Source organism: Anolis sagrei, chromosome 4 (assembly GCF_037176765.1).
Source record: "Anolis sagrei isolate rAnoSag1 chromosome 4, rAnoSag1.mat, whole genome shotgun sequence".
Classification (NCBI taxonomy): Eukaryota; Metazoa; Chordata; class Lepidosauria; order Squamata; family Dactyloidae; genus Anolis; species Anolis sagrei.
In genome coordinates, this window is record NC_090024.1 from 37,655,917 (window position 1) to 37,681,020 (window position 25,104).

A 25,104-nucleotide genomic window follows, 5' to 3' on the forward strand; every position below is an offset into this window, starting at 1 on the left:
CTGAGCTTGTTCTAGAAACACTGGGTCTTAGATAGATGTCATTTATGATTATTGTAATGTGTTCAATGTAGCTTTACTTTTAAAGACTGCTTGAAAACTTCAAGAGGAAGAACAGGAAGCCAAGCACCAGAAGAAGGAAGAATTTTCACCATGTTCCTCCACCCCTCAAAGAACACTCATTAAGGAGTTCAGGAAACGCTTTTTAAGTCCAGGAATAGTATGTTTTTTAAGCCCACCAAATAACATGGAAGTCATTTCCTCTTCTATTTTTCCCCCTGGGTTTACAAGGGCCCAGTCAACTCAAAAACATGGCAAAAATGCTTTCTACATCCCCTTCAGAGTATAGAAATAGCTTTAATCAGTTTTATGCACATTTAAAAAAGTATGAGAAAACATTCTGAAAACTTTGCTCCAGAGATAAATAGATTTATTTTTGTTGGTTTACAAAAGCAAATATATCATCAGACAATACTATTTGAACTGATCTTACTAAGAAGCAGGAACCCAGTGCAAGAACGAAAAACAGCCCCCAGCAAATAGCGTACAACTTGTGTATTCACAGGAGATATGTTCCAGGGCTTTGCACAAATAGGTAAAACATGGGCAATGGGAAACCCTATTGAACAAATGAATTCCAGCAGAAGCAAAGCATAGAGGTGCTTTAGGCATCACGAAGTCCTCAATTATAAGTCTGTGGTCAATTTCTGGTGGAAACATACCATAGAATCACCTGGCAGACCAAGAATGCACCCACAGAGACATATTTTGCCAGATACAGGAAACTAAACCACAAGTAGTGCTCCTGTAGATACAGAGGTTATACTGTTATACTGTACTTTATTTGCAATTTATGAGTTTTTTTTAAAGCCAATGTGTATTTTCATTGAATTTTTTTGTTTAAAAATATCAGCAGGAATTTTGTTGGTGCACTATATGCTAGCACGGGCATAGGCAAACTTTGGCCCTCCAGCTGTTTTGGACTTCAACTCTCACAATTGTGGGAGTTGAAGTCCAAAACACCTGGAGGGCCGAAGTTTGCCCATGCCTGTGCTAGCAGATACTTTCCCAAAAAGTATAGGGTGGTGAAGGAATGCAGACAAAATCTGCCAGTTCCCCATGAATTAATTCTCTAGTGTCATTCTTCCACCATGAACATTGCCCCTGCTGTCTTTTTTCTCCTTTGGCACAGTTGCACTAGCATAGTACACCAATATTATTCTGAACTAAATTGACTGCCATTCTTAAGTAGCTCTTTATTTTTTTGGAAATTTGAAAAGAAATCACAATCAATATTCTAATATCTGCATTGGACTAGTACAAAAGTCTATGTCAAAAACCTTAACATTGGCATTTTCAGCATGTGGATTTATATAAAAAGTTCCCTTTTCAAAATGCATCTGTATATTTCAAAGCTGAAATTCCACCCAAATTTCATGCTAGGAAATTTAATCCCCTTTCTCATAGTAGCCCTGAATAAAAAGCACACCAGCTTCACAGACACAAAATGAATTGCAAAATAATACAATAAGAGCCAAAATTATTTTTGACTCATCGAAAAAAAGAGTAAAATGTGAAATTGTAACATCTTCCCTCCAGAACATCTGTTGTAACTTCTCTCAAGAACAATAATCTGCTTTGTAATCACCAAGATTATCTAGATATTTGATTCCTGAAAATAATCATAGCATAAAAATGTACAATTGTACAACAAAATGAATTGTTTTGATATCAGAATTTAATTATTTATTTCCTTCATTTCTACCCCGCCCTTCTCTCACATGAAACTTATGCTGGATGGGAAAACTGACACAGTGTTTTATGGAAATATTCTGTTAATTCGCATTTCACTTATTTAGAAGCAAAACTTTATACATGTCTGGTCAAAATTATATCCCATTAAGATGAATCCTGGGTATGCATAGAAGAAGAATGTGACCTTTATGTGTTGTTGGACTGCAATATCCATTGTTTCTCATCAACAGCAATCCTGGCTGCTAAGCCTTGCAGATCAATTACCTCAGAAGGGCTTCATGAATTGCACCTTCATATAGGATTAGGATGTGTTACCTTGACTGGGACCACCTTCCACCTGGAAACCAATACCCTCACTGTGGAAAAACACATGGATCAAGAATAGGGCTCCACAGTCACCTACGTATCCACCACCAAGATACTGCACTTGGTAGACCATCATACTCTGAGAACGAGGGATCGCCTAAGTAAGTAAGTATATCCTTAGTTCCACTAGAGTGATGATGCAAACCTGTAATTAAGGGGTGAGGAAAGTAGAATATATGTGGCACTTGGGACCATTTTTGAGATCCTCAAGGGCTTTCCATCAAAATGAACTCAGAAAATGCTTCCCATGTCTTCTGTTTAGCACCACAATACCCCCTTCCCTTAGTAGCTTTAGGCCCTAGGGCTTTTTAATAAATCATTTCTTTGTTTAAAAGAGTGTAGTCCATGCCTAAAATACAGTGAAAGTGTCCATACACTTTTAAGAGAAGACCTGCACAACATTTAACTTCAGGCCACTCGACCTGATGGCTGCCAGGTGGAGGGCACCCTGAGCAACAATGCCTGCTGCTCGTGCTGGTTCTTCCTCTTCGAAGAAAGGGGTTACAGACCCTCTCCCCTCCCATTGCTCTCTCAGTCTGTTGCTTCTCTGGGAGCCCTCACTGATTCTTTCATATTGCATTTCCCCTCCTTCCTTCCTTCCCTTTATTCTCCAGGAAAGTCTCCCCATCCTCTTCTTCTTCCAATCCTGGGGCAGGAAACGAAAGAGATTCCTAGGTTTAAATTTCTAAAGACACCCAACAATACCTAACCAGTCAGAAAAAAGAAAGTGGAGAAGACAGGGGTGGCTGGGGGAAGCTTCAGAGAAAGTCTTAGAAAAGGAGAGGATATAATACAGAGAGAGGAACTAATTCAGCCCCAGGCAGGGAAGAGGAAACAGGAGGTCAAAAGACAAAAAGGCAGAGAAGAGAGAGGGGGGATGCCTCACAACTGATGATAGTGGTGAGGAGGAAGAGGAAGGACAGGAAGCCAAGAAGATGAGAGAAAAGTCTCATGCACAGATAGAGAGAGATAAAAAGGGAAACAAGAAGCCTGGAGAAGGAGGAGGAAGAGTCAGAGAGAGAGGGGGGGGGAGCGCAAGAAGACAGGAGGAAGAAGAGTTTCTCTCAGAGAGAAAGAGAGAGGGAGAAAAAGGAAACAAGAAACCATGCACAGAAAGAGAGATAAAGGGGAGCAAGAAGCCAGGAGAAGAAGGACAAACAAGAAGACTCCCTGAAAGAAAGAAAAAGAGAATAAACAACAAGACAGGAGGAAGAAGAGTTCCTCTCAAAGAGAAATAAAAAGCCAGGTGAACAAGGAGGAAAAGGATGAGGAGTCTCTCATGCACAAAGAGAGGGGGAGATATAGGGCAGGGGAGCAAGAAACCAGGAGGAGGAGGATTAAGAGGAGAAAGAAAACAAAGAGTCCCTCATGTACAGGTAGAAGGGGAGCCACTTTGATAGTTGCACCTCATATTCCCAGTATGAGAATATGATTGTCCATGGAGACAGTCTCTCCAATCTTTGTGGGAAAAGTGGCAGGAGTGTTGATTTTTCAAGCTCCTTCCACATCACCAAGGTTCCAGAAGGGGAGTCTTGAGAGCCTCAAGGACAAGGACAGAAATGTACTGGGAACTTCCCTGTGCAAATGGAGATGGAGAACCAAAGGGCACTGGAGCCACTTTTACACAATTAGCACCCTCCTTGGTCCCACTGCCACCCTTTTGCAATGTAATGTGTTTAAAAAAAGTGCCCTTTTTCTGTTAACAAGTTAGGCACCTTCCTTTAGTCAAGGTAGCGCACTTCATCCCTCAGCCTTTCAAGGGACTATTAGAGAGCTTATTGTTTGATTTTGTGATCATCCCTTCACGCACACACAAGCTTTTAATATCCTCGGTTAATAGGACTGCCTTCAGTTCCACAGAGAGAGGGACATTATGGGAATGAGTCTGGGGGCCCTTCAGTTCATAAATATTTTGCAACTATGCATGAAGGCTCTATGAGCAAGGTGCCCCAATGGCTCCAGTAATGGGCATGTGGCCCAAAGAAGTTTAGCCTATTTTAATTTTGGCCCTTTACTATTGCCAGGTTGTGCAGGCCTATTCTAGAGGATGCAGGATGTTTTGAGTAAAAAGAATGTCTGTGGGGGCATAGTGGAAAGGATTGGCCTTCCAAGATCTCTTATTGGGATAACATGCAGTCCCTGGACCTGTGGTTTCTATGTCCATGGGGATGGTAAATCCACTCTAGCTTTTATTAGTCCAAATTCAGAAGGATCAATCCAGGATACTAGACCTGTTTTGGAGATAAAGGATCAACTCATGCTTCCTAACTATAATACTATGATTCCACTTTACCTGCCATGACATCATTCTCTGGAATCCTGGAGTTTATAGTTTGATGACACACTATTGTTCTCTAAATGGAAATTCTAAGCACTATTCTCTAAACTGCAAATCTCAGAATTTCATAAGCTGCTATCATGGTCATGAAAACAGAATCATTGCATTATAACTTTGCAGTATGAAAGGGCCCTGGAACAACAGAACATGATCTCTTTTGAAATGAATGTAGTTCAAGAACCCCTTAAAGAATCTGGGAGAGTATAATTTCCTTTTCAGAATTATACTTTCCCCAAAAATTCTATTATTGCTAAAGATCACAAACTGAGATTCAATATCTTAATATTGAGATTGTAATTTTTCCCAGAGTAATGAGTACATCACAAGCTACTTGGTGTCTAGGACCTGCAAATGTTATAGGGACTGTTAACCAGATTTCTGTGCACTGATTATGGGTTTTCCTCCCTTTCTTTTCTGGAGAACACCAAAAACCAACAGCCAATGGCTCATGAGGCCTACAATCATCCAGGGACCATCGGTGAGAGTAGTACTGTTCTACAGGTCAGATGTATTTAGTAACTTGTCCTGTTTCATTGTGCAGATTTTCTGACTCAACAGCACAGTTGGTAAACAGCATGAGTGTAAAATCATAAGATATTCACAACTCAAAATGGTGAACTTCAACAAATATTCTACTGGCACGTAGTCCGAATCATTCTGTGGTTAAGTGGCTGAAGAGGTCTCCAGTTGTCCTCCAGGGGAGAAAAGGGTTCATTTGCCGCATTGCAAGAAAGGGTGCGAAACTTTGCCATCTGAAGGGAAATAAAACAGATATGTAATTAAAAACAATCCAGATAAAACTGAACAAAAGAAATGTGTATGTAAACAGCAGATTCAGAAACAGAAAGCTGCTGCTCCATGGAGGGAAATGCAGTCCAATACAGGCTCTCTCTCAATTTCCCAACTGAGTGAAATCTTGGTTATGCTATACCAGGAGATTCTAGAGCTAGTATGGGGAATCTGTGTCATACCATAACATGGCTGCTATATATGCTATGGCAGTAACTATGTTGTGGCTATAAAAGATTTCCTGTTTGGATTGAAACCTTGTCTAAATGATGTCTTCCTACCTGTAATGTGCTTCTTTACAGCCACTGGCTTTTCCTTAATTCATGACCTGTAATTCCTGGTTCTCGGCTGAATTAAATGACCTGACTTCTTTAGGTGATGATGTATATTCTTCTATTGTTGTTGTTGTTGTTGTTGTTGTTATTATTAATTGTTTACCCCACTCCCACCCCTCCACCCTGGACAAACAATTTATACAATAAACTACAGAAATGACATTTGAAATATCAGTCTTAGTCTCAGTTTTTCCATTCCAGTTTTTCCATTCCATTCCACGTTCTCTAAATAATTCCTAACTATATTTGCCGATATTGTTCAATTTACAATTTGTAATTTCCACATTTAGCATATTTACTATATAGTTATACCAATTTGTTAGAGTCCACTTTGTTTTATCTTTCCAACCTCTCACTAAAACAATTTGAGCACACACTATTAGTTTGTCAACCATTTTTTCCTTTTGCCCATTACACACTCCTGATATCCTGGCATGTAATACATTTCTATTGACTATTATGATTTGAAGATTTAACATTCTATTAATTTCTCCTTCAGTCGTTCTCCAGTACTCCTGTACTCTGTCACATTCCCATATCATGGGATTAAACACACCTCTTTGTTTACAACCATGCCAACACCTACCCATTGCTCCTGATAAAAAAAAAAAGTCCTGTACCATTTTTGTAACATCTTCCTTCTTGCTTCCTTAAGTACATTATATTTTTATTTGCTATATTACTTATTTCCCTTTGGATATATTCCCTCTAAATTTCTATATCAATTCTCCACATTTCGAATATTTCTAGGAAATTTGGGTTTATATATCTGTGGAATGACCATGATATATAAACCCAATTTTCATAGTTCCACCAGACATCACTACCTCTGAGGATGCTTCCCATAGATGCAGGCGAAACGTCAGGAGAGAATGCCTCTAGAACATGGCCATATAGCCCGAAAAAACCTACAACCCAGTCTTCTTTTACTGTTATAATTTGTTTGTACAAGTTTCCTGCCACTTTTTTCTCCTCTCTCAAATGTTTCCTAATCACCTTCTCAAATGGGCTGTCCCTAATTCTTTCCCTCCGTCTATAAATATTTTGCCTTATAGTCCAACTTTGGATCCATTTTCCTACTTCTATCCAATTCTGAATTTCTTTTTCTTCTAAATAATGTAAATTTAATAATAATAAATAGAATAAAATAATAAATCCAATAAAAACAATACTAATAACAGTGTAAAATAATAAATTACCTTGGCTCGAGGATAAGCCGAGGGGAGCTTTTTCAGCCTAAAAAAGGGGCTGAAAAACTAGGCTTATACTCAAGTATATGCAGTACCTTCTTTTACTTCTGAATACTAGAAAAGGATATAAATAGCTTGTTGAAATCTTCTAACGATTGATGCTTGGACTAATGGAGACAGTACGTTAGCAGATTTATTATAATTGCAGCTGATTGACAAGTCTGCACTTAGCTGCCACATCTATATAATTATTTTCTTCACTGTTATAAACAAACAGCAAGGGGAATGGAAAAAATTGGATGGTTGAGGCATTTCCACTTTCATCTACTAACATTTCAGCTGAGTTCTAAATTAAGGATTGCATCCCACATACCATTATGACAGCGCTACAAACAACTATATCTGCACAGTGTTGTACCAGCTGAAAATGTCAAATAGACTTCCCAACATAGATTTTGCATATCAGATCACAAGCCATGTGCTGATAGAGCTTTGCATATGAACACGGTCATACATTGAGGAACCTTCTAATCAGGCACTAAAATCTTGTTTGAAGCTGGCTAAAGGTGGGGTGTCGACAAAACATACACCCCCAATGCAGGCTGTAACACACATCTAGCCAGAAACAACAAATTTTAAAAACTCACTGGATATCCCAATTCCAGTTCAAGTCATAAAATCCACTGAAGCCAATCAGTGTATATACTATGCAAAGCAGAAATCCAAGACCAAAATTTTGGAGTGCACTGCTCATGAGGACAGGGCTAGTGCTGAAGCAAGAAAGAAACTAAATATACAGTTCAGCCAGAAGGTAAAGAAACACCCCCCCCCCCGAGAGGAAACCACAGCATTCCCATGGGAATACTTTTTTGCTTTGCCTTCCTTCCTTCCATTGTTGATTCCCATCAGTCAGGCTGCTTCTTATCAGCACATCTTGTCAGATGAGGAAGAAAAAATATTATTTGGATCAGATCAATCTGCAATCAGTGGATCTTAGTGGCCACTGTCCCAGCTTACAACTGGTTCATGTGATGCCTGTGTAGGTACTCCACAGTGAACCGGTTCTCTTTAAACTGTGTTCTGACTCAGATTAAATGACTGTTAGAAGCAGCCTTAGGCTGCTGTCTTCTTGGAAGCAGACTGTCAAATTTAACATAACCTAATTGGAGCATGGCAATTCCTTTTTTGCATTACAACTCCCATAGCTGTTTGTATGATGTAAATAGCTTGGAGTGAGAGGCTTCAGAAAAAATGACAACTGCTGAACAAGAAAACCATACTGAAGCCCATCTGCATTTTGCATTCAAAGGCCTTTCATTATGACATACGTAGCCAAGGGGCCTTCTTTGTAGTGGTCCCTCAGCTCTGGAATTCATTACCCGAAGAGATTAGGCAAGTACCATTCTAACAGCATTTAGGATAACCCTAAAGACCTGGCTGTTCTGGTGTGCTTTTGAGGAATGAACAACAAATCCCCCATACCATGACCGTCTCAGTACAAAATGTCCATGATGTACTTTATCTCATCCTTTATTGAAATTAAACCCCATCATTTGTCCCATCTCCCCTAGATACACTACCCTACTCATTCATCTCACCCGGGATTGTATAATTTTATAATTTTATCCCTTGCATTTGGCCCAGCCCACTGTGCTAAACTTCTTTACTTTTTTATCTCACATCCTGTGTTTACCCTATTGTATTATTTGTTATTGTTTGCATTATATTTGATGTTATTATCTGTTGTATGCATTTTATTTTGATTTATTATAATTGTTTGACTTGGCGAGTAAAACTAAGTATATCTCAATAAAAAATGAAAATCACAGTATTTTGATGAAATGTTCCAGCTTTTCTCAGGATTTATTAATACTGAGGATCCCATGTGGTACAGTAATTTAAGTGCTGGCCTACAGCTCTGGAGCCAGGGTTCAAATCCTCACTTAGCCATGGAAACCCAGCTTGATCAAATCATACTGTCTCGACCATAGAAAAAGGCAAAGGCATCCCCACTGAACAAATCGTGCAGAAAGAAACTCCCATGATAGGGTGATCATACATTGGAAACAACTTGAAGGCATACAACAAGAACAATGAACACTGAATGAAAACTTCTGATTAATGGAGCAAGGGTTTCAGTAAACTACATATACAGTCTTGGTTTGTATAAAGTATGAATATAAAAGGGGAAAAAAGAGATATGTGTTCATCTCTAAAGTTTACCTGATCCTCACTGACAATTAGAGGCTCTTTCAGAATAATCCAGGTAACACACTCTTCACAGGGCGGTGTTGTGAAGGAGCCTTGGTAGGTATAGTAATTCCGATTTTGCGGGAAAAGAATAGATGGATCAAAGTTTGGAAAAGGAACTTCTTTCCCCTTAAATAAGTAAGAAATAAATACTTCAGATGAAAAGAGAAGATACAGTTGAGATCTTGTATAGAGGCCTTTCTTCACATAAACACAGATGGACACAAACTGTGAGTTTTTATGTGACCATTTTATGTGATTTTCTCCATTACTTTTATTGGGCTGTGGGGCTTTCCTAGGTCTTTTCATACTACACAATTGCAGCATTATGATTCTACTTTGATTGTTATGATTAAACTCCTTTAAAAGGTATACAAAGTGGGAAGGAGGAAGCTACACTAGACATTGCTACTACTGCCACTCCAGTGTATTTAGAAACTTCTATGGTGACCACAATTTGCTGTTCTTCCATACTGTTATGTTGTGGTTTGAACATTCAAGATTTAATTGCTGAATTGTTCGGTAAACTCTTACATGAACGTAACAGATTCAGTAGATTTAAATTCAGCAAGAAGTAATAATAAATAATAATACTTTATTTATAATCCACCCTATATCCCCAAGGGGACTCAGGGCTGTTTCTAGCAAAAGTAACAAAATGGCAAACATTCAATTCTGAAAACAAACAAATAACAAATCAAAACAGTGGATAAAACAATCTTAATATAAAATTATAAAACAACCAAAAATAACCAAAAATTAAGCATAAATAGACATAACATAGTAAATCACATGCATTTACAACATGACAAACTCTTAAAAGTTAAACTAAAAAAACATTAAAAGCTAAGACGGTTTCCAACATCCAGTGGGCAGAACTAGGTATCCAATATATCTAGGCGAGGGGATATATATACCAGTCCGCGTTTTGGTAAGCTAAAGTTCTCTCTCCTTCCCACCAACCACACTCGAGACAGGGGTGGGACCAAGAGCAGGGCCTCCTCCGCAGACCACAGTTTGTATACAGAGATGTCGTTTTTCAAATAGTCTGGGTCCAAACCATTTAGGAGTAGCAGCTGTACTTATGTAGAAATCTGAAGACACAAGAGAGAAGTCTCCTGATCCTCCTCTCTTGTTTCTTTTGCTGTCTCTGAGTCCTCAGATGTTGTTCAGCTTGCTGGTTGTTATAAATTCCATACTTAAGGAAAGAATACTCACCCCTCTTACTTCACTGGGACAAGAGTTTGATAGAGTTCCTTTTTTGAACTGCCTCTCCAAATACCCAGGCATCATGGCCATACTCGTCATGCTGGCTGGGCATTCTGGGTACTATAATCTGAAAAATTAACTTTCCCATCCTCTCTTGGGGTCATGTCATATACCGCATTGTCAAATACTTTATTGAATTCTCCTACTTACTTTTGTCTTAATGGCGTCCAATTCTTCAATAATTCTTTTCATCTCTGGTTTGGGGGTTTTTCCTACCTGTCATGAAACAAGATCATGGTGAGTTTCTGAAGAAGCCCATTTTTTATTTATTTATTTTATTTACTTAAACGTTTTGTATACCGGCCTTCTCACCTCTCTTGAGGGACTCAGACCGGTTTTCAACCATAATATCACATACAATCAATAAAACATCATAATACATATTACAGTAAAACATTAAAACAGCAATTACAATCAATAACTATAATGGTCAGTCGTCACACTAAAATCGTTGCTCATCATCCTCCATCCATATCTCAGGGTGTTGGCTCACTCGTCGAATGCCTGTCTCCATAACCAAGTCTTCACCTGTTTCCTAAATGTCAGGATAGAAGGGGCAGTTCTGATCTCCAGTGGGAGAGAGTTCCAGAGTTTTTTCCCACCATTAAGCTCTGAATCAAAACAACTTGCAATAAATAATAACAACTGTTCTTTAAGCACCCCATCTGTCCATCAGAAAAATTACAAGAACATCTTACACAGAAAAAACCCAACACAAATTATACTGGTAGGGTTTTAAAACATCAGGGGATTTAGAATTATGTAGTTGTCCGATTGCTTATTATACTTGGCTTGTTGCTCAATGGAAAAGGAAGACATAGTTCTGATATCAGTGAGGATATAGGGATTCCAAAGGTAAGTACATATATAATGCAGCTGAAACAGAAGATAGTAAGAGACCACTGAAAAGTGATAAGAAAAAATGCAATAAGCTGGACAATGGTGATGAGATAACTGCCGGCAAACAACCGATTTTGTGGCTTCCAAGTGTCCTGCAATGTGCCAGGAAGGTTATCTAGGCTAGATTTATTAAAGATCCAGATAACTGTGTAAACTTATTGCATAATAGCTATTAAAAAAGGACTGCCAGACCAGCGGAATCCCCCAAAAGGATTCCATGGTGACAGCCTTCCCAAGGCAGAATGGCTGAGAGAAGAAAATAATGCATCGAAACATACACGAGTCAGAGTCAGATTGCAGCTGTAAACCACAGCTATTATCCCTGTCCTGAGTCAGCAAGCTTTTTTTCCCCCATTTTTAACACCCCAACATCCCTGAAGATTTTTACAAGTCAAAGGAAAGAAGCAAAGAAAACAAGAACTTCTAGGTCCTAATTGTGGAGAGAGGAGAAAAGAAGAGAAGGAGAAGGGGAGATAACATGAAAACAGAAACACAATTAATCACAAGTATCATGAAAGAGAATGTTTTAATGATTTTCTAAAGGATATCTGGCTTTGAAACAAACTAGTAAAAGACACGCAGTAAAAGCAATTAGTAAAGCAAATAAGATTGATCTGAACTGTAAATAAGGGAAGATAAAAGAATGAGCAAGAAAAAGCTCCCCTTGCAATATAAATAACCTCTAAATGGAATTATAATGCAAATGTTTGATTAAATAATTTAAGAAGAATCTTGCCTCATTGTGATTTATAATTTGCCAGTTCAAAGAGAAGGATTAGGGTGTCTTGAATTCGACCATAAAATAAGCTGCTTAGTCTAACAAGAGTTACCACTCCCTGAGGAATCAGAGAAATCTCTTTTTCAACTGCCAGCAATAGAAAAAATAACAAAAATATGACTATCAATTCTGTCAAGAAAAGGACAAGATAAATAAAAAGATGACTGTGTATGTAGATTCAGAAGGAAATATAGATTAAGAAGAGGGAACAAAACTTCTAGAAAGAGAAGTTGGAGAGACTTGGTCTTCAGAAGCTATCTGGGAAAGTCTTTAAAAATGGACAATAAAATTAAAATACTGAGTGATTTTGGTTTGATCTGAAGAGCTTTTTGAAATGGCCAAATTTAATAAATTAAATTGTGCTGCAGTATGTGAGGCATTGAAATTTGCTTTTAATCTAATAAATATATATAAGGACCAAGAAAGTGAGAATCCAAGAGACATGATGGAAAATGTTATTAATATTATATACATATACATACATACACACACACACACACTTGCATTTTGTATTAATCATCCACCCAAAATGTTGTGAAAATGGCATCAACTAATAAGATTGGGATGGACTAAATAAAATGGATCGGTTATATAGCATTATATAAATCTGATGTAATACAAAAAGAGAGAAGGTATGAGAGGCTTTTTTATATAAATATTAATCTACTAATCTACGAACCTGCGCAAGCTTTAAGACCAGATGGGGAGGCCCTTCTCTCACTCCCACCTCAGTCACAAGTGAAGCTGATGGGAACAAGGGAAAGGGCCTTTTCAGTGGTGCCCCCCCCCCAAGCTCTGGAACTCTCTCCCTAAAAAGATTAGATTAACCCCCACCCTGTCCACCTTCCGTAAAGACCTAAAAACATGGTTGTTCCAATGTGCCTTTGATGAATCGATTCATTAAAAGAATTGGCCCTTCTAGCCATAACTTCATTCTCAACTCTTGCACTTTGCTATTGTCCGTGCCCTGGAGTTGTACTGTACAAATCTGACTTGGCCCTTCCAGCCTTAATTTATCATCTGCCTCTCGCACTTTGCCATCAGCCCTGTCCTGACAATTGTATTGCACAAGCCTTACCCACACCCCTTAGTTATGTCCATTATGCTCGGCTACTGGTTATTGTATGATGAATTATGTTTTTAATTATGTTTTTATGATGTTGTATATGTAATTTTTGTGTTATATTTTACCTCTGCCTGACCGGGTTTGGTCCCCCTGTAAGCCGCCCCAAGTCGGGGAAATGGTGGTGGGATACAAAAATAGAGTTGTAATTATTATTATTAAAGCTATTATTACTAACAGTTTAAACCAACTGTAGAATTTTCTCTATAGATAATAATAAACAAAGAAAATAATTAAGTGAAATGATCTGCCATGAATAATCAAGATTAATTTCCAATGAAGAAGAACTGAAAAAGAAGATATGTGAGAATACACAAGAAGATACTATCAGCAGACTTAAAATTAAATTTGTTAGAGTCTTCAATATTTTATTAAATGTGTGTTAAAGTAATAGAGAAGATTTAGTTGTAACAATAATTCTGTAAAAGAACTCCTCGTGCCCCAGTAACCTCCACCTCTTTGTTCTTTCCTTGCGACATATTAGATATTTGTAAAGATGCAAGCAATAACAAATCTACTATTGCCAAATTACTCTTTTTCCTTCTCTTTTTCACTCCCGCTTCCCCAGTATGAATTTATTTTTTACTTTTAGTTGCAAATGTTTACTAAAAATTGTTTGATAAAAAAAAGAAAATTGTAATAAGAAATCCCTGCATACAATGTGATGTTTATGTTTCTATTAATATATTTTAACCTCACATTTTAATGTCTAAATGTTATTACATTTTATGATTTAGTTGATAGCTTTATGTTATTGTTGTTTCATGTTAGATTTTTCATATGTATGTTAGGCATTGAATTTTGCCGTGAATATTTTGGAAACTGCTTTGAGCCCCCCCCCCCCCCCCCACGGTGAGAAAAGCAGTGTATAAATGAAGTAAATAAATAAATAAACACAAAACAATCTTCTGCAGTCTCACACTCTCCAGATATGCTGGACTACAAGTCACATCTTTAATAATGGTAGTTGTGGTCAAAGGATCTGCAGCAGGCACTTTCAGCAGCACGTGCTTCAGCGGTGGGAGAGCAACTGGCCAACTAGTGCCTCCTTCCCCACAAGTGACTTAAATTGGCGACTGTTTGACTGTCTGAATGTTTTTATACTGTTTTTATTCAAATTGTATATTTATGCTTTTGGTTGTGGGCACCATGGCATGCCAGTTGTTAGCCACCCTGAGTCCCTCTGCGGAGGTCGAGATAGGATGGGATACAAATGTCCAAAATAAATAAATAACAAATAATAATAAAACAAACTGGTAGGCTCAACTCTACTAGAAATACTCTTTCATAATAGGTGCAATCTCTAACTTTGTATTAAAAATGTAGGAAGGTCCCATTAAACTGTGGTACCTTTAATCTCCAAAGCAGTTTCATACTGTAATCCAAAACTAATTTATTGGGGAAGTAAGTCTCACTCAAGTCAGCAACCAGAATCAATTGGGATAGTTCTGTACCAAAAAAAAACCAAAACAAAACCCTAAACTCTTATTGTTTCTCTATCTTTGCTATGGAGCCTTCCAAAGAGTAAATAAATACCTACTCCAAAGAGTTTCCCATTACTCCAGGGCAGAGTTTTAGGGTGTCTGTGAAGATGCAAGAAGGAAAGGACATCACCAATCCTGAGAGAAGCATGGGGATACAGTCAATGTATGCCACTGGATCTGGTTACTGGGGCTTTCTCTCAAATAGACATGCAGTTACATGATAATCAAACCAATTACAGTTAGAACTGCACTCCTAAAACTCACTCACTAGGGAGCAAGTCTCATTGATTTCAGGAGGAGTTGCTTCCAATTAAGCCTGCCTAATGCTGCTGGAGAGGTGTTGTAACTTCACTTAGCAGCACTGCTTAGTTATAATCAATATAATTGCTACTCGTAATGTCATACTAGAAGAAACCTGTGGTGCTTCGAACTCTTACACTGTAATTAGAAACAACAGCACACTGGGTAGGATTTCTAGATTTGTTTGACAGATAGCAGATCTGTATGCCTTTGTGTGTTGTAGAAATGCAATTCGTAATAGGTTCCATTGTATCCAATGGACTTCATACTCAGAAAAGGAGATATAGGAATACAGATTGTGTTTTACTAGTAAGTCACTTCAGACACAATGTAATATGGAGACCAATTGCCTAAATTGTTAATCTCTATTTATTTGGGGCATTTGTATCCCGTCCTTCTCGGCCTCCAAAGAGGGACTCAGGATGACTACCAACCGGCACTATTCAGTACCAGCACAGAATAAAAAATAGCATAAAATACAATAACACAAGTAAAACAATTATAAATATACATTAAAACAATCTGCCGGTTTAGATCATTATCCTCTGTCCATTGCAGTCCATTAAAAGCATTGTCTTCCCCTGCAAGTCAGTCTATTCTGCAAACACTTGATTCCACATCCAGGTTTTGAGTTTCTTCCGGAAGGTCAGGAGTGACGGGTCAGATCTGATCTCATTAGGGAGGGAGTTCCACAGCTGAGGGACCATCACGGATAAGGCCCTGTCTCTCATCCCCACCAAACACAATTGCAATAAGATCCTTGGTGGTTCGTATAGGGCAGTGCTTTTTAAACTACCTGATGTGGGGGATCCATAGTTTTTCCTCCATGTGTCACGGACTGATACCACATTTCCTACAGTGTTTTCTTTTTCCCCCCTGGAAACTCTCCTAAGACCAGCATCAATTCATAGACCACCCTTTTGAGTAGCACTGAACTAGTTTACCTACTGAATGAATGAGATTAATATATAATTTTTTGATTCAGTGGGCCTACTCTGGTTGATACTAACAACTGGATTTAGCCCAATAGCAGAGGACACCCTACTCTCCAGAACTGGGCAGAAAAAAAGAAAGACAACTAAAAATGTTCATATCATATATGAAATTTTGAGTCAGAGTTATCTGAAAGACAAGAGTTTTTCATACAAATGTGCTGAGCCTTCAAGATCTGTGAAGAGAATATTCTCTTTATCTCATCTTTGTCTCCTCAAACTTCTGAGGGATTTGGTGAAGATAACAAGAGAGGATTTTCTCAATGGCTGCTTCTGAGGAAGTTTGGGCTTTTTGCCGAACCATCCACTATCCGGCATACACCTTTCTATTCCAGCAGGCCTTGGGCAATTAACTAGACATAAAAGACATTTGCTTGTACTGAAAATAATCATTCCTGTTGTTGATGTAGTTATGTTTTGAATAACTTAATTTGCGGTGTAACATTATAATTGGTTTAATTGTATTTTAATATTGGTAAATTAGCTTGCTTTTTAATTATTTTGTAAGTTGCTTTGGATCTCGGTTCTGAGAGAAAAGAATACAAATCAAATCAGCTTACCTTCAAAAACATTGCCAAAATGGCCACACCATCATTTTTTCTACAAGCATCGAGATAATTGCTATATTTAGAACACCAGTGCACCAACTGAATCTGAAACAAGGAAAATATAAATGCTGTCACTTGGCAGGAATGCAAATGATGCATTACTAACATCACACGATAATGTTCTAAGTTGTGAGAAACACAATATAATGAGTGTGTGCATAAGTAAATAAGTACCTAAATGGACTCACCTCTCCCGCATGCCTTTGCAAATCCACAACATGCTCCGAGCCTTTGTCATCTGTAGAACCCCAGTGTATTTGCAGCTGACGCAGCCTATAAATTTTTGGAAGTGGTCCTCCTCTCAGCACTGCAATAAAGAGTTTAAATTAGAATCCAAACATCCCAAAGGATTGTGTGTGTCAAAACAAAAGGCACAACCAGGTGCTTCCTTGTTTTATTTATTGGTTACATTATATCCCTGCCCTGAGCTCTATGAAAGCCAGCATGGCGTAAAGATTTCGGTGTTGGACTATGACTCAAGACCTGGATATAATTCTCCATTTGGCCATGGAAAGCTACTGGATGATATTTGGCAAGTCACACAATCTCAGCCCCAGAAAACCCTGTAATAGGTTCATGTAGAGTGACCATAATAGGTTCACATTAGAATCACCGTTGGTCGTAAATGACTTGAAGGCACGCAAGAACAACGTGAACAATATGGATTTACACATCTCCACTTTTATCCATACAACAAGTTTGTGAGGCAGATGGGGCTGAGAGAGAAACAGGAACCTAGATCTCCCAGGTTCCAGGTTAACACTCTACCCCTTCACCACACTTGCACATAGAGTGAACACCTTTTTTTAAGAGCAATTATTATTTAAGGGCAGATATAGCTGTTATCCACTGCCTTTCCAAAAGAAATTATCTACCAGTATCTGCCATTCTCTAATAGATGCCAGGTCAAAAGAATCAGGATACCTTACAACTCCTAGTATAATCCTGCCTCCATGACCACTACTAGGCCAGCAGGAACTATGTTTTTCAAAACATTGCCTGGTAGGCTGCTCAGATGATACTTTGATCTCCAGTTCATCTCTTCTCTTCCCAGGCCTGAAACTCCAAGAAGGATTGGATGGCTGGGGTTAGTCATCTTTTCAATGTTCTACAATACTACACTGTAAAAATTCAAAATGCTGGTTCAACTGTCAACGGAAATCTGTCAACGGAAAAACATCTTTCATCCAAGATATAATTCTGGAGGAGCGGGCAGATCTGGCGTGCATTACGGAGACCTGGTTGGACGAAGCCGGAGGAGTAAATTTGACCCAGCTTTGTCCACCAGGCTTCTCCGTACAGTACCAGTCGAGACCTGGAGGGCGGGGAGGCGGAGTTGCGGTTGTCTATAAGAATTCCATTCCCCTGACCAGAGGCCCCATCCCGCAATCAACTAATTTTGAATGTGTCTACCTGAAGGTGGGTGACCGGGACAGAATAGGGATTCTGTTAGTGTACCGCCCACCTCGCTGCACTACGGTCTCCCTACCTGAGCTAGCAGGGGTGGTCTCGGGCCTGGCATTGGAGTCCCAACGGCTCCTTGTGCTGGGGGACTTCAATGTACATGCTGAGACTACCCTAGTAGGAGCGGCTCAGGACTTCATGTCTTCCATGGCAACCATGGGGCTGTCCCAACAGATATCTGGCCCCACTCACAGTGCTGGACACACATTGGACTTGGTTTTCTGTCAGGGATGGGAGCAGAGTGGCGGTGTTGAGGAGTTATCCATCTCTCCGTTGCCATGGACCGACCACTATCTGGTCAGCTTTAGACTTACTGCACCTCCCAACCTCTGCAGAGGTGGGGGACCCATTAAGTTGGTCCGCCCCAGGAGGCTTATGGATCCGAATGGATTCCTGACGGCTCTTGGGGATTTTCCCGCTTCCTTGGTTGGTGATCCTGTTGATGCCCTGGTGTCTCACTGGAATAGGGAGATGACTAGGGCAATAGACACGATTGCTCCGGAACGTCCCCTCTCAAGTAGCCGAGCTAAACCAGCTCCTTGGTTCACCGAGGAGCTGGCAGCAATGAAGCGAAGGAAGAGGAGACTAGAGCGCGTGTGGCGTTCGGACCCGAGCGAGTCAAATCGAACACGGTATGTCGCCCTTCTCAGGGCATATGCCGTGGCAATAAAGGCGGCAAAGAAATCTTTCTTTGCGGCCAATATTGCGTCCGCAAAGAACCGTCCGGCTGAGCTGTTTCGAGTTGTCAGAGGTCTATTAAATCCCACCAAGTCGGATGGGAACCCTGACAACTCGACGGCCCGCTGTGAAGCTTTTGCTCGGTTCTTTGCGGACAAAGTCGCTTCGATCCGTTCCGACCTGGACACCATGTTAACGGCAGTCTCAGAGGATGTAACACGAGCATCTGCTTATCCGATTTCGTTGGATTCATTTCAATTGGTGAAACCTGAGGATGTGGACAAGATGCTTGGAGGAATGAGGGCTACCACATGCATCCTAGACCCCTGCCCATCCTGGCTTCTAAAGGAGGCCAGAGGGGGATTGGCCGAGTGGGTGGAGGTGGTGGTTAATGCCTCCCTTCGGGAAGGCAAAATTCCAGCCAGCTTAAAACAAGCTGTGATAAAACGGCTGTTGAAGAAACCATCACTGGATCCCACTCAATTCGTCAACTTTCGGCCTGTTTCCAATCTTCCCTTCTTGGGCAAAGTCCTGGAACGTGTGGTGGCCTCACAACTCCAGACATTCTTGGTAGACACTGATTATCTAGATCCGGCACAGTCTGGTTTCAGGCCGGGACATGGTACCGAGACAGCCTTGGTCGCCTTAGTGGATGATCTGCGCAGGGAGCTAGACAGGGGGAGTGTGTCCCTGTTAGTTCTGCTGGACCTCTCAGCGGCCTTCGATACCGTCGACCACGGTATCCTTCTGAGACGCCTCGCGGGAATGGGCCTTGGTGGCACTGCTCTGCAGTGGCTCAGGTCCTTCCTAGAGGATCGTACTCAGAAGGTGTTGCTGGGGGACAACTGCTCTACCCCACAACCATTGACTTGTGGGGTCCCGCAGGGCTCAATATTGTCCCCCATGTTATTTAACATCTACATGAAGCCGTTGGGAGAGATCATCCGGAGTTTCGGGGTGCGGTGTAATCTGTACGCAGATGACGTCCAACTCTGTCACTCCTTCCCACCTACTACTAAGGAGGCTGTTCTGGTCCTGAACCGTTGCTTGGCCGCTGTATCGGACTGGATGAGGGCGAACAAATTGAAATTGAATCCAGATAAGACAGAGGCACTCCTGGTCAGTCGGAAGGCCGAACAGGGTATAGGGTTACAGCCTGTGTTGGACGGGGTTACACTCCCCCTGAAGACGCAGGTTCGCAGCTTGGGTGTGATCCTGGACTCCTCGCTAAGCTTGGAACCCCAGGTTTCGGCGGTGTCCAGGGGAGCATTTGCACAACTCAAACTTGTGCGCCAGCTGCGCCCGTACCTTGGGAAGTCGGACTTGGCCACGGTGGTCCACGCTCTGGTCACATCCCGGATTGATTACTGCAACGCGCTCTACGTGGGGTTGCCCTTGAAGACAGCCCGGAAGCTTCAGATGGTCCAGCGCTCGGCAGCCAGGTTGCTAACTGGAGCGGCACTCAGGGAGCACACCACTCCTCTGTTGAGCCAGCTCCACTGGCTGCCAATCCGCTACCGGGCTCAATTCAAGGTGCTGGCCTTAGCCTATAAAGCCCTAAACGGTTCTGGCCCCGCTTACCTCTCCGAACGCATTTCCGCCTACGAACCGACTAGAACATTAAGATCATCTGGGGAGGCCCTGCTCTCGATCCCGCCTGCGTCACAGGTACGCTTGGCGGGGACGAGAGACAGGGCCTTCTCAGTGGTGGCCCCTCGGCTATGGAATACCTTGCCAGCTGACATCAGACAGGCACCTTCGTTGCTGGCGTTTCGGAGAATGGTCAAGACCTGGCTTTACGAACAAGCGTTCGGCTAAGCAATGCAACTAACTAAGGAAGACGATAACTGAACATAGGAACGGCACAATGACTATGAGAATGGATCTGACTTTAACGGAGGCGCTATATATGTTGTTTGTCGATTTGTCTGTCTATGTTAATTGTTGTGGAGCGACGTTGTCGTCCCGGTTGTTGTATTGCCGTGTTTTTAATTGCACTGTAAACCACATTGAGTCGCCTGTCAAGGGCTGAAATATGCGGTATAAAAGTGAAGCAAATAAATAAATAAATAAATAATAAACTGATACGATGACAACCCTGTCAATAAATTAACCTACCAGGACATGCTGATGGACAAGGTAGTCCATCAGGGGATGTTTTGCTGAGCAGCATTTCAAATGTGGACTCCAAGTAAATAAATATCCAAAGTAAATAAACTAAAGATCTTAAGAGTTATTTTGCATCAGTATAAAATATTGCCATCCATTTGTAAATCAGTTGTTAGTGAAAATGTAGAGATGTAAGGATAAAGATGATGAGTGGGAGAAAGAGAGGATGGTATAGATCCTAGATATAAAGTGTCATGCATACTTCTAAGGAACCCCTAGTGATGCAGCAGGTTAAACTGCTGAGCTGCTGAACTTGCTGACTGAAAGGTTGGCAGTTCAAATCCAAGGAGCAGGATGAACTCCTGCTGTTAGCCCCAGCTTCTGCCAACCTAGCAGTTCAAAAACATGCAAATGTGAGTAGATCAATAGGAAAAAGAAGTTGAATATAGCCAGGAGAACTTGGGTGAGGGAATAAGATAAAAGATAACAAAAAAGAGGAAGGGTGAAAAAGATGAATGCAAATAAATAGGATGAAAAGTAGTGAAAACGACAAGGGAAGAAGATCAGGGGTGCAGCTACACAATGGTAGAACCTACAAGCATTTCACACCAACAAAGGAAACTGTATACATCTGCAACAATTTAGGAAAGGAGGGAGAAAGCAACAATCCAACAGCATTTAATCACTCTCAAAGGAGAATTTCTCTCAGAATTTTTACACTTTCTGGTCTTAGTCTGAAACTTTGAAGAAAGTTGCAGGCGAGGGTGTGTGCAGGAGAAGCCAACAAGTGGACACAACTAGACTTAATGTCAAGGGAAACTTTTACTTCTAATTATATCTTATCAGCTCTGCTGTGAGGTAGGTTAGACAAAGAAATTGTGATTGACATAAAATAACACAGAACTCTTCTGTCATAGGGCAAAACATTATTTGTTAAGGCACATGAAGTACCTAACAGTGGCACTGTAGATGTCAATTAAGAGAAACAATCGTACTTTAGAACAATAATAGCGCAGGGTTGTCGTCTATGAGTAAATTATATGTCACTGTGTGGGTATCAAGTGAGACTGGGCACCTTCCCAATCTTCACACTCTACTTATCTATTAATAGAGTCTGCTTCCTAACCTAATGAAGAATCAAAGATAATGACAAGAAAGAACTTGTAAAATACAAGTAGACATTTCACAACTCAAGAAAAGGCCTTGCCATTTTGCTTTGTTTTCCTTTTGAAAGACTATGAGTACAAAACATAAGTCAACATCACAACAGTTTAGTTGCATACTACTGTTCTTCTCACAAATCAGATGCAAAGAGGGCAAAACAGTTGCCTCTAGAAATGAATCAGAGCCATTTCAAAGCATTCTCCAGCCAGAGGTGATGCATGACACAGGGCTTCCTTCTTTCATTCTATACTGAATCACATTGGCCACCGGATCAATGCCGATCTCAGGAGAGTCTCACCTACTCTACTGAAGATAGCAAACTTGTCTAGGAGCCGCAGGGCAATGCGTGTGGCCCACAGCTCTGATCCCCTCGTCTCCCTTAGGGGACCTTGGGATCCAGGTTCCTCCTAAACACATTCCTCCACCACCACCCCTCCATAAAACAGACCTATCATCCTCTTGATGTGCAACAGGTCCAGAGGAATGGCTGATACAGAAAACACTCATTTTAGATCTCTAATTCCACCAAAGGTACAGGTAGACACGACATCTGGGAATCCACCATTAGATCACACACTACCTTTTTTTAAATAAAGTTTGGTCAATTCTTCAAGGAGGTATAGCTTGTTATGCATCACCTGAAAAGAATGCTCTGATCTCCTTTAAATCTGTATATATGTCTTATACAAATTTAGAAATAACTGCTACAACTTCGGTGTAAATGGAGTACATGTCACTACTACAGAAAGACTATGACACTGGCTGCCAATTTGCTACTGGGCCCAATTCAAAGTGCTGGCTTTGGCCTATAAAGCCCTAAACAGTTCTGGCCCAACATAGCTGTCTGAACGCATCTCCCCTTCCGAACCATTGAGGACTTTAAGATAATCTGGGGAGGCCCTGCTCTTGGTCCCACATTCGTCACAAGTACATTGGCGGGGACGAGAGACAGGGCCTTCTCAGTGGTGGCCCCTTGGCTATGGAACATCCTCCCTAGGGAGATCAGATCGGCTTCCTCCCTCTTAACATTTCAGAGGCAAGTTAAAACATGGTTGTTTGTGCAAGCGTTTACAAATGCAGAGTAGCTAATATAGGAAATCAAATGACTTGACGATGGAACTGGACAATGCTTGATAATAAGGAGACACTAATGATGTTGCTTTTATTGCTCTTGTTGTGTTTTATACTGTTTTAATGTTTTAATCTGTATTATGATTTTATGTGTACTGATTTGTTGGTAACCGCCTTGAGTCGCTGATTGGCTGAGGAAGGCACAATTGTAAAAACAATTGATATATCTGAGGCTAATATTTTTTCCTCCTAAATTTAGTTTTTGCATGACTCTTACTGACCTGTGTCCCAGGGAAATGTGTATCCCAAGGAAAATATACACACATATGTGAGGAGAAAGTCAATATAATGTGGAGGTTTAAGCACTGACTCCACAAACCAGGGTTCGATTCCCCACTCGGTTGTGGAAGCCCACTGGGTGACCTTAGGTGAGTCACATACTTTCAGCCCCAGAAAACTCCATAAGTTCACTTTATGATAATCAGAAATCAGAAATTAATTGAAGGCACACAATAGCGAAGTTAGTAGTGGGGAGATCATGTTTTATTGATGTCAAAGTCTGAAAAGTCTCACCTCTTACAAGATTTACTATGACAATTTACAAGGGAAGATAGTATGGTTCAGCCTTCCGCAAAATACAAATGATTATTTTGCAGAGTTCTTTTATGATAAACGTAAAGTAACAATACAGCACAGTTAGTTATGACAACAATAATGCATTAATAGGTTTGTCATTATGGTTAATAAAGTCAGCAGTGCACACTTGGCAACATGTAATTATATATATGGCTTTCATTTCGAAGAAGGAATTATTTTGTGTAAAGTAATGGCACTTTTCCTCCTTATGAAGCATTTTCAAATACTATAAAAATAACACGCAAGAAAAAGAAAAACAATAAAAGCTAGAAAATATAAAGAAAAAATAAAGAATATTAATAAAATTAAAAAGAAATAGACATTTAACTTCCAACCCTCCCTATAACAATTATACGCAACCCACAAGTCAACATATTATTCATATCTAATTGAAGAAGTCCAATAACAAAAGTCGCCAATGATTTCTCCCTAATCAATGTTGCTAGCTTGTCCATTTTGGGACAATAAAGCAATGCCACTTTTTCTAAGCACAAACAACTAGCAATACTGATCAGGCTCTTAGTGCCAAAGAATTCGGAGAGCTGACCAAACAGGTTTGACAAAGATGAAACTACTGAGAACTGTCCTGGCATAGCATTTTACCAGTGAACCTCATTCCTGACCTACAATGCCCTGGTTCCACTGCCCTAACCTTAGGTCTCCTGAGATACTAAACTGGTCTTTTATTTGCAGCCTAAAAAGGTAAAGGAGCCCATGTCTCCTGGGATGGAAAGCTGATATAACCCATTGTCCTGTGGCAATCCCGGATGGCCTTTTCTTTGAACAACATTCAAGTTCTTTGTCCTCCAGCAACAGCATGGAATTTCAAAGTTAATGCTACCACACAACTTAATCCTTCTTTGCCGTAGCACGTCAAGTCTACTGTCAGTGATTGATATCCTATGTGCTGGAACACCCAAGGATAAAAGATGTGTTAAGCACAGGGCGAAAGGCTTAGCTTCGACTTTCCTTTTGTTGGCACAGAGATGCCTGCTCACGCAAAGCACTCTCTCCCTTTGGGCTGTGTGATTCTTCTCATTCCAGTTGGTGTATAGATGCACTCATACAAAAATAAATCACTATCACAATTATGTAAAGATCTCAAAGTCCCATATGAAGAGTGGATACATTCATGCACATGACAAATAAGGACATGAACACTGAGCAAAACAAAAAGCAAGAGAGGCCTGGCAGCTCAGAGCTGGAATAAAAAGCAAAATTCCCACTAGGCTAAGTGTTATAACGCAATAAGTATGTTCTGGTGGCTTGTCTTTTAGTACATATGCCAAGCTAGGGCACCACCACTATTACAGGTTGACTCTCCCTTTCCCAAAATCCTTGGGATCCAAAGTTTTTTGGAATCTGTTTTTTTTCTTCTTCACATTTTGGGAAATCTCAATTTGCATATAGTGAATGAGGGGTGATGGGTAAAGTCACACGTCTAGCCTCCACTGAGTTTAAGCCAAGGAGTCATAATGCAGAGAGGGAGAGGATTTACACAAAGTTCC

The 25,104-nt window shown here is 40.4% G+C and overlaps 1 protein-coding gene across 1 annotated transcript in view; it reads right to left on the reverse strand.

The window, feature by feature from the left end:
- Positions 1 to 405: 405 nt before the first annotated feature.
- The window catches only part of LOC132774958 (carbonic anhydrase 3-like), a 32,718-nt gene continuing 8,019 nt past the window's right edge, over positions 406 to 25,104 (reverse strand). Inside the window, exons 3-7 of the mRNA XM_060775556.2 lie at positions 16,663 to 16,781; positions 16,427 to 16,519; positions 10,440 to 10,505; positions 8,994 to 9,149; positions 406 to 5,208 (exon numbers count right to left, since the gene is read on the reverse strand). Coding sequence (XP_060631539.1) covers positions 5,089 to 5,208; positions 8,994 to 9,149; positions 10,440 to 10,505; positions 16,427 to 16,519; positions 16,663 to 16,781 — 554 coding nt within the window. The 3' untranslated portion in view covers positions 406 to 5,088. The remainder of the gene's footprint in view (positions 5,209 to 8,993; positions 9,150 to 10,439; positions 10,506 to 16,426; positions 16,520 to 16,662; positions 16,782 to 25,104) is intronic.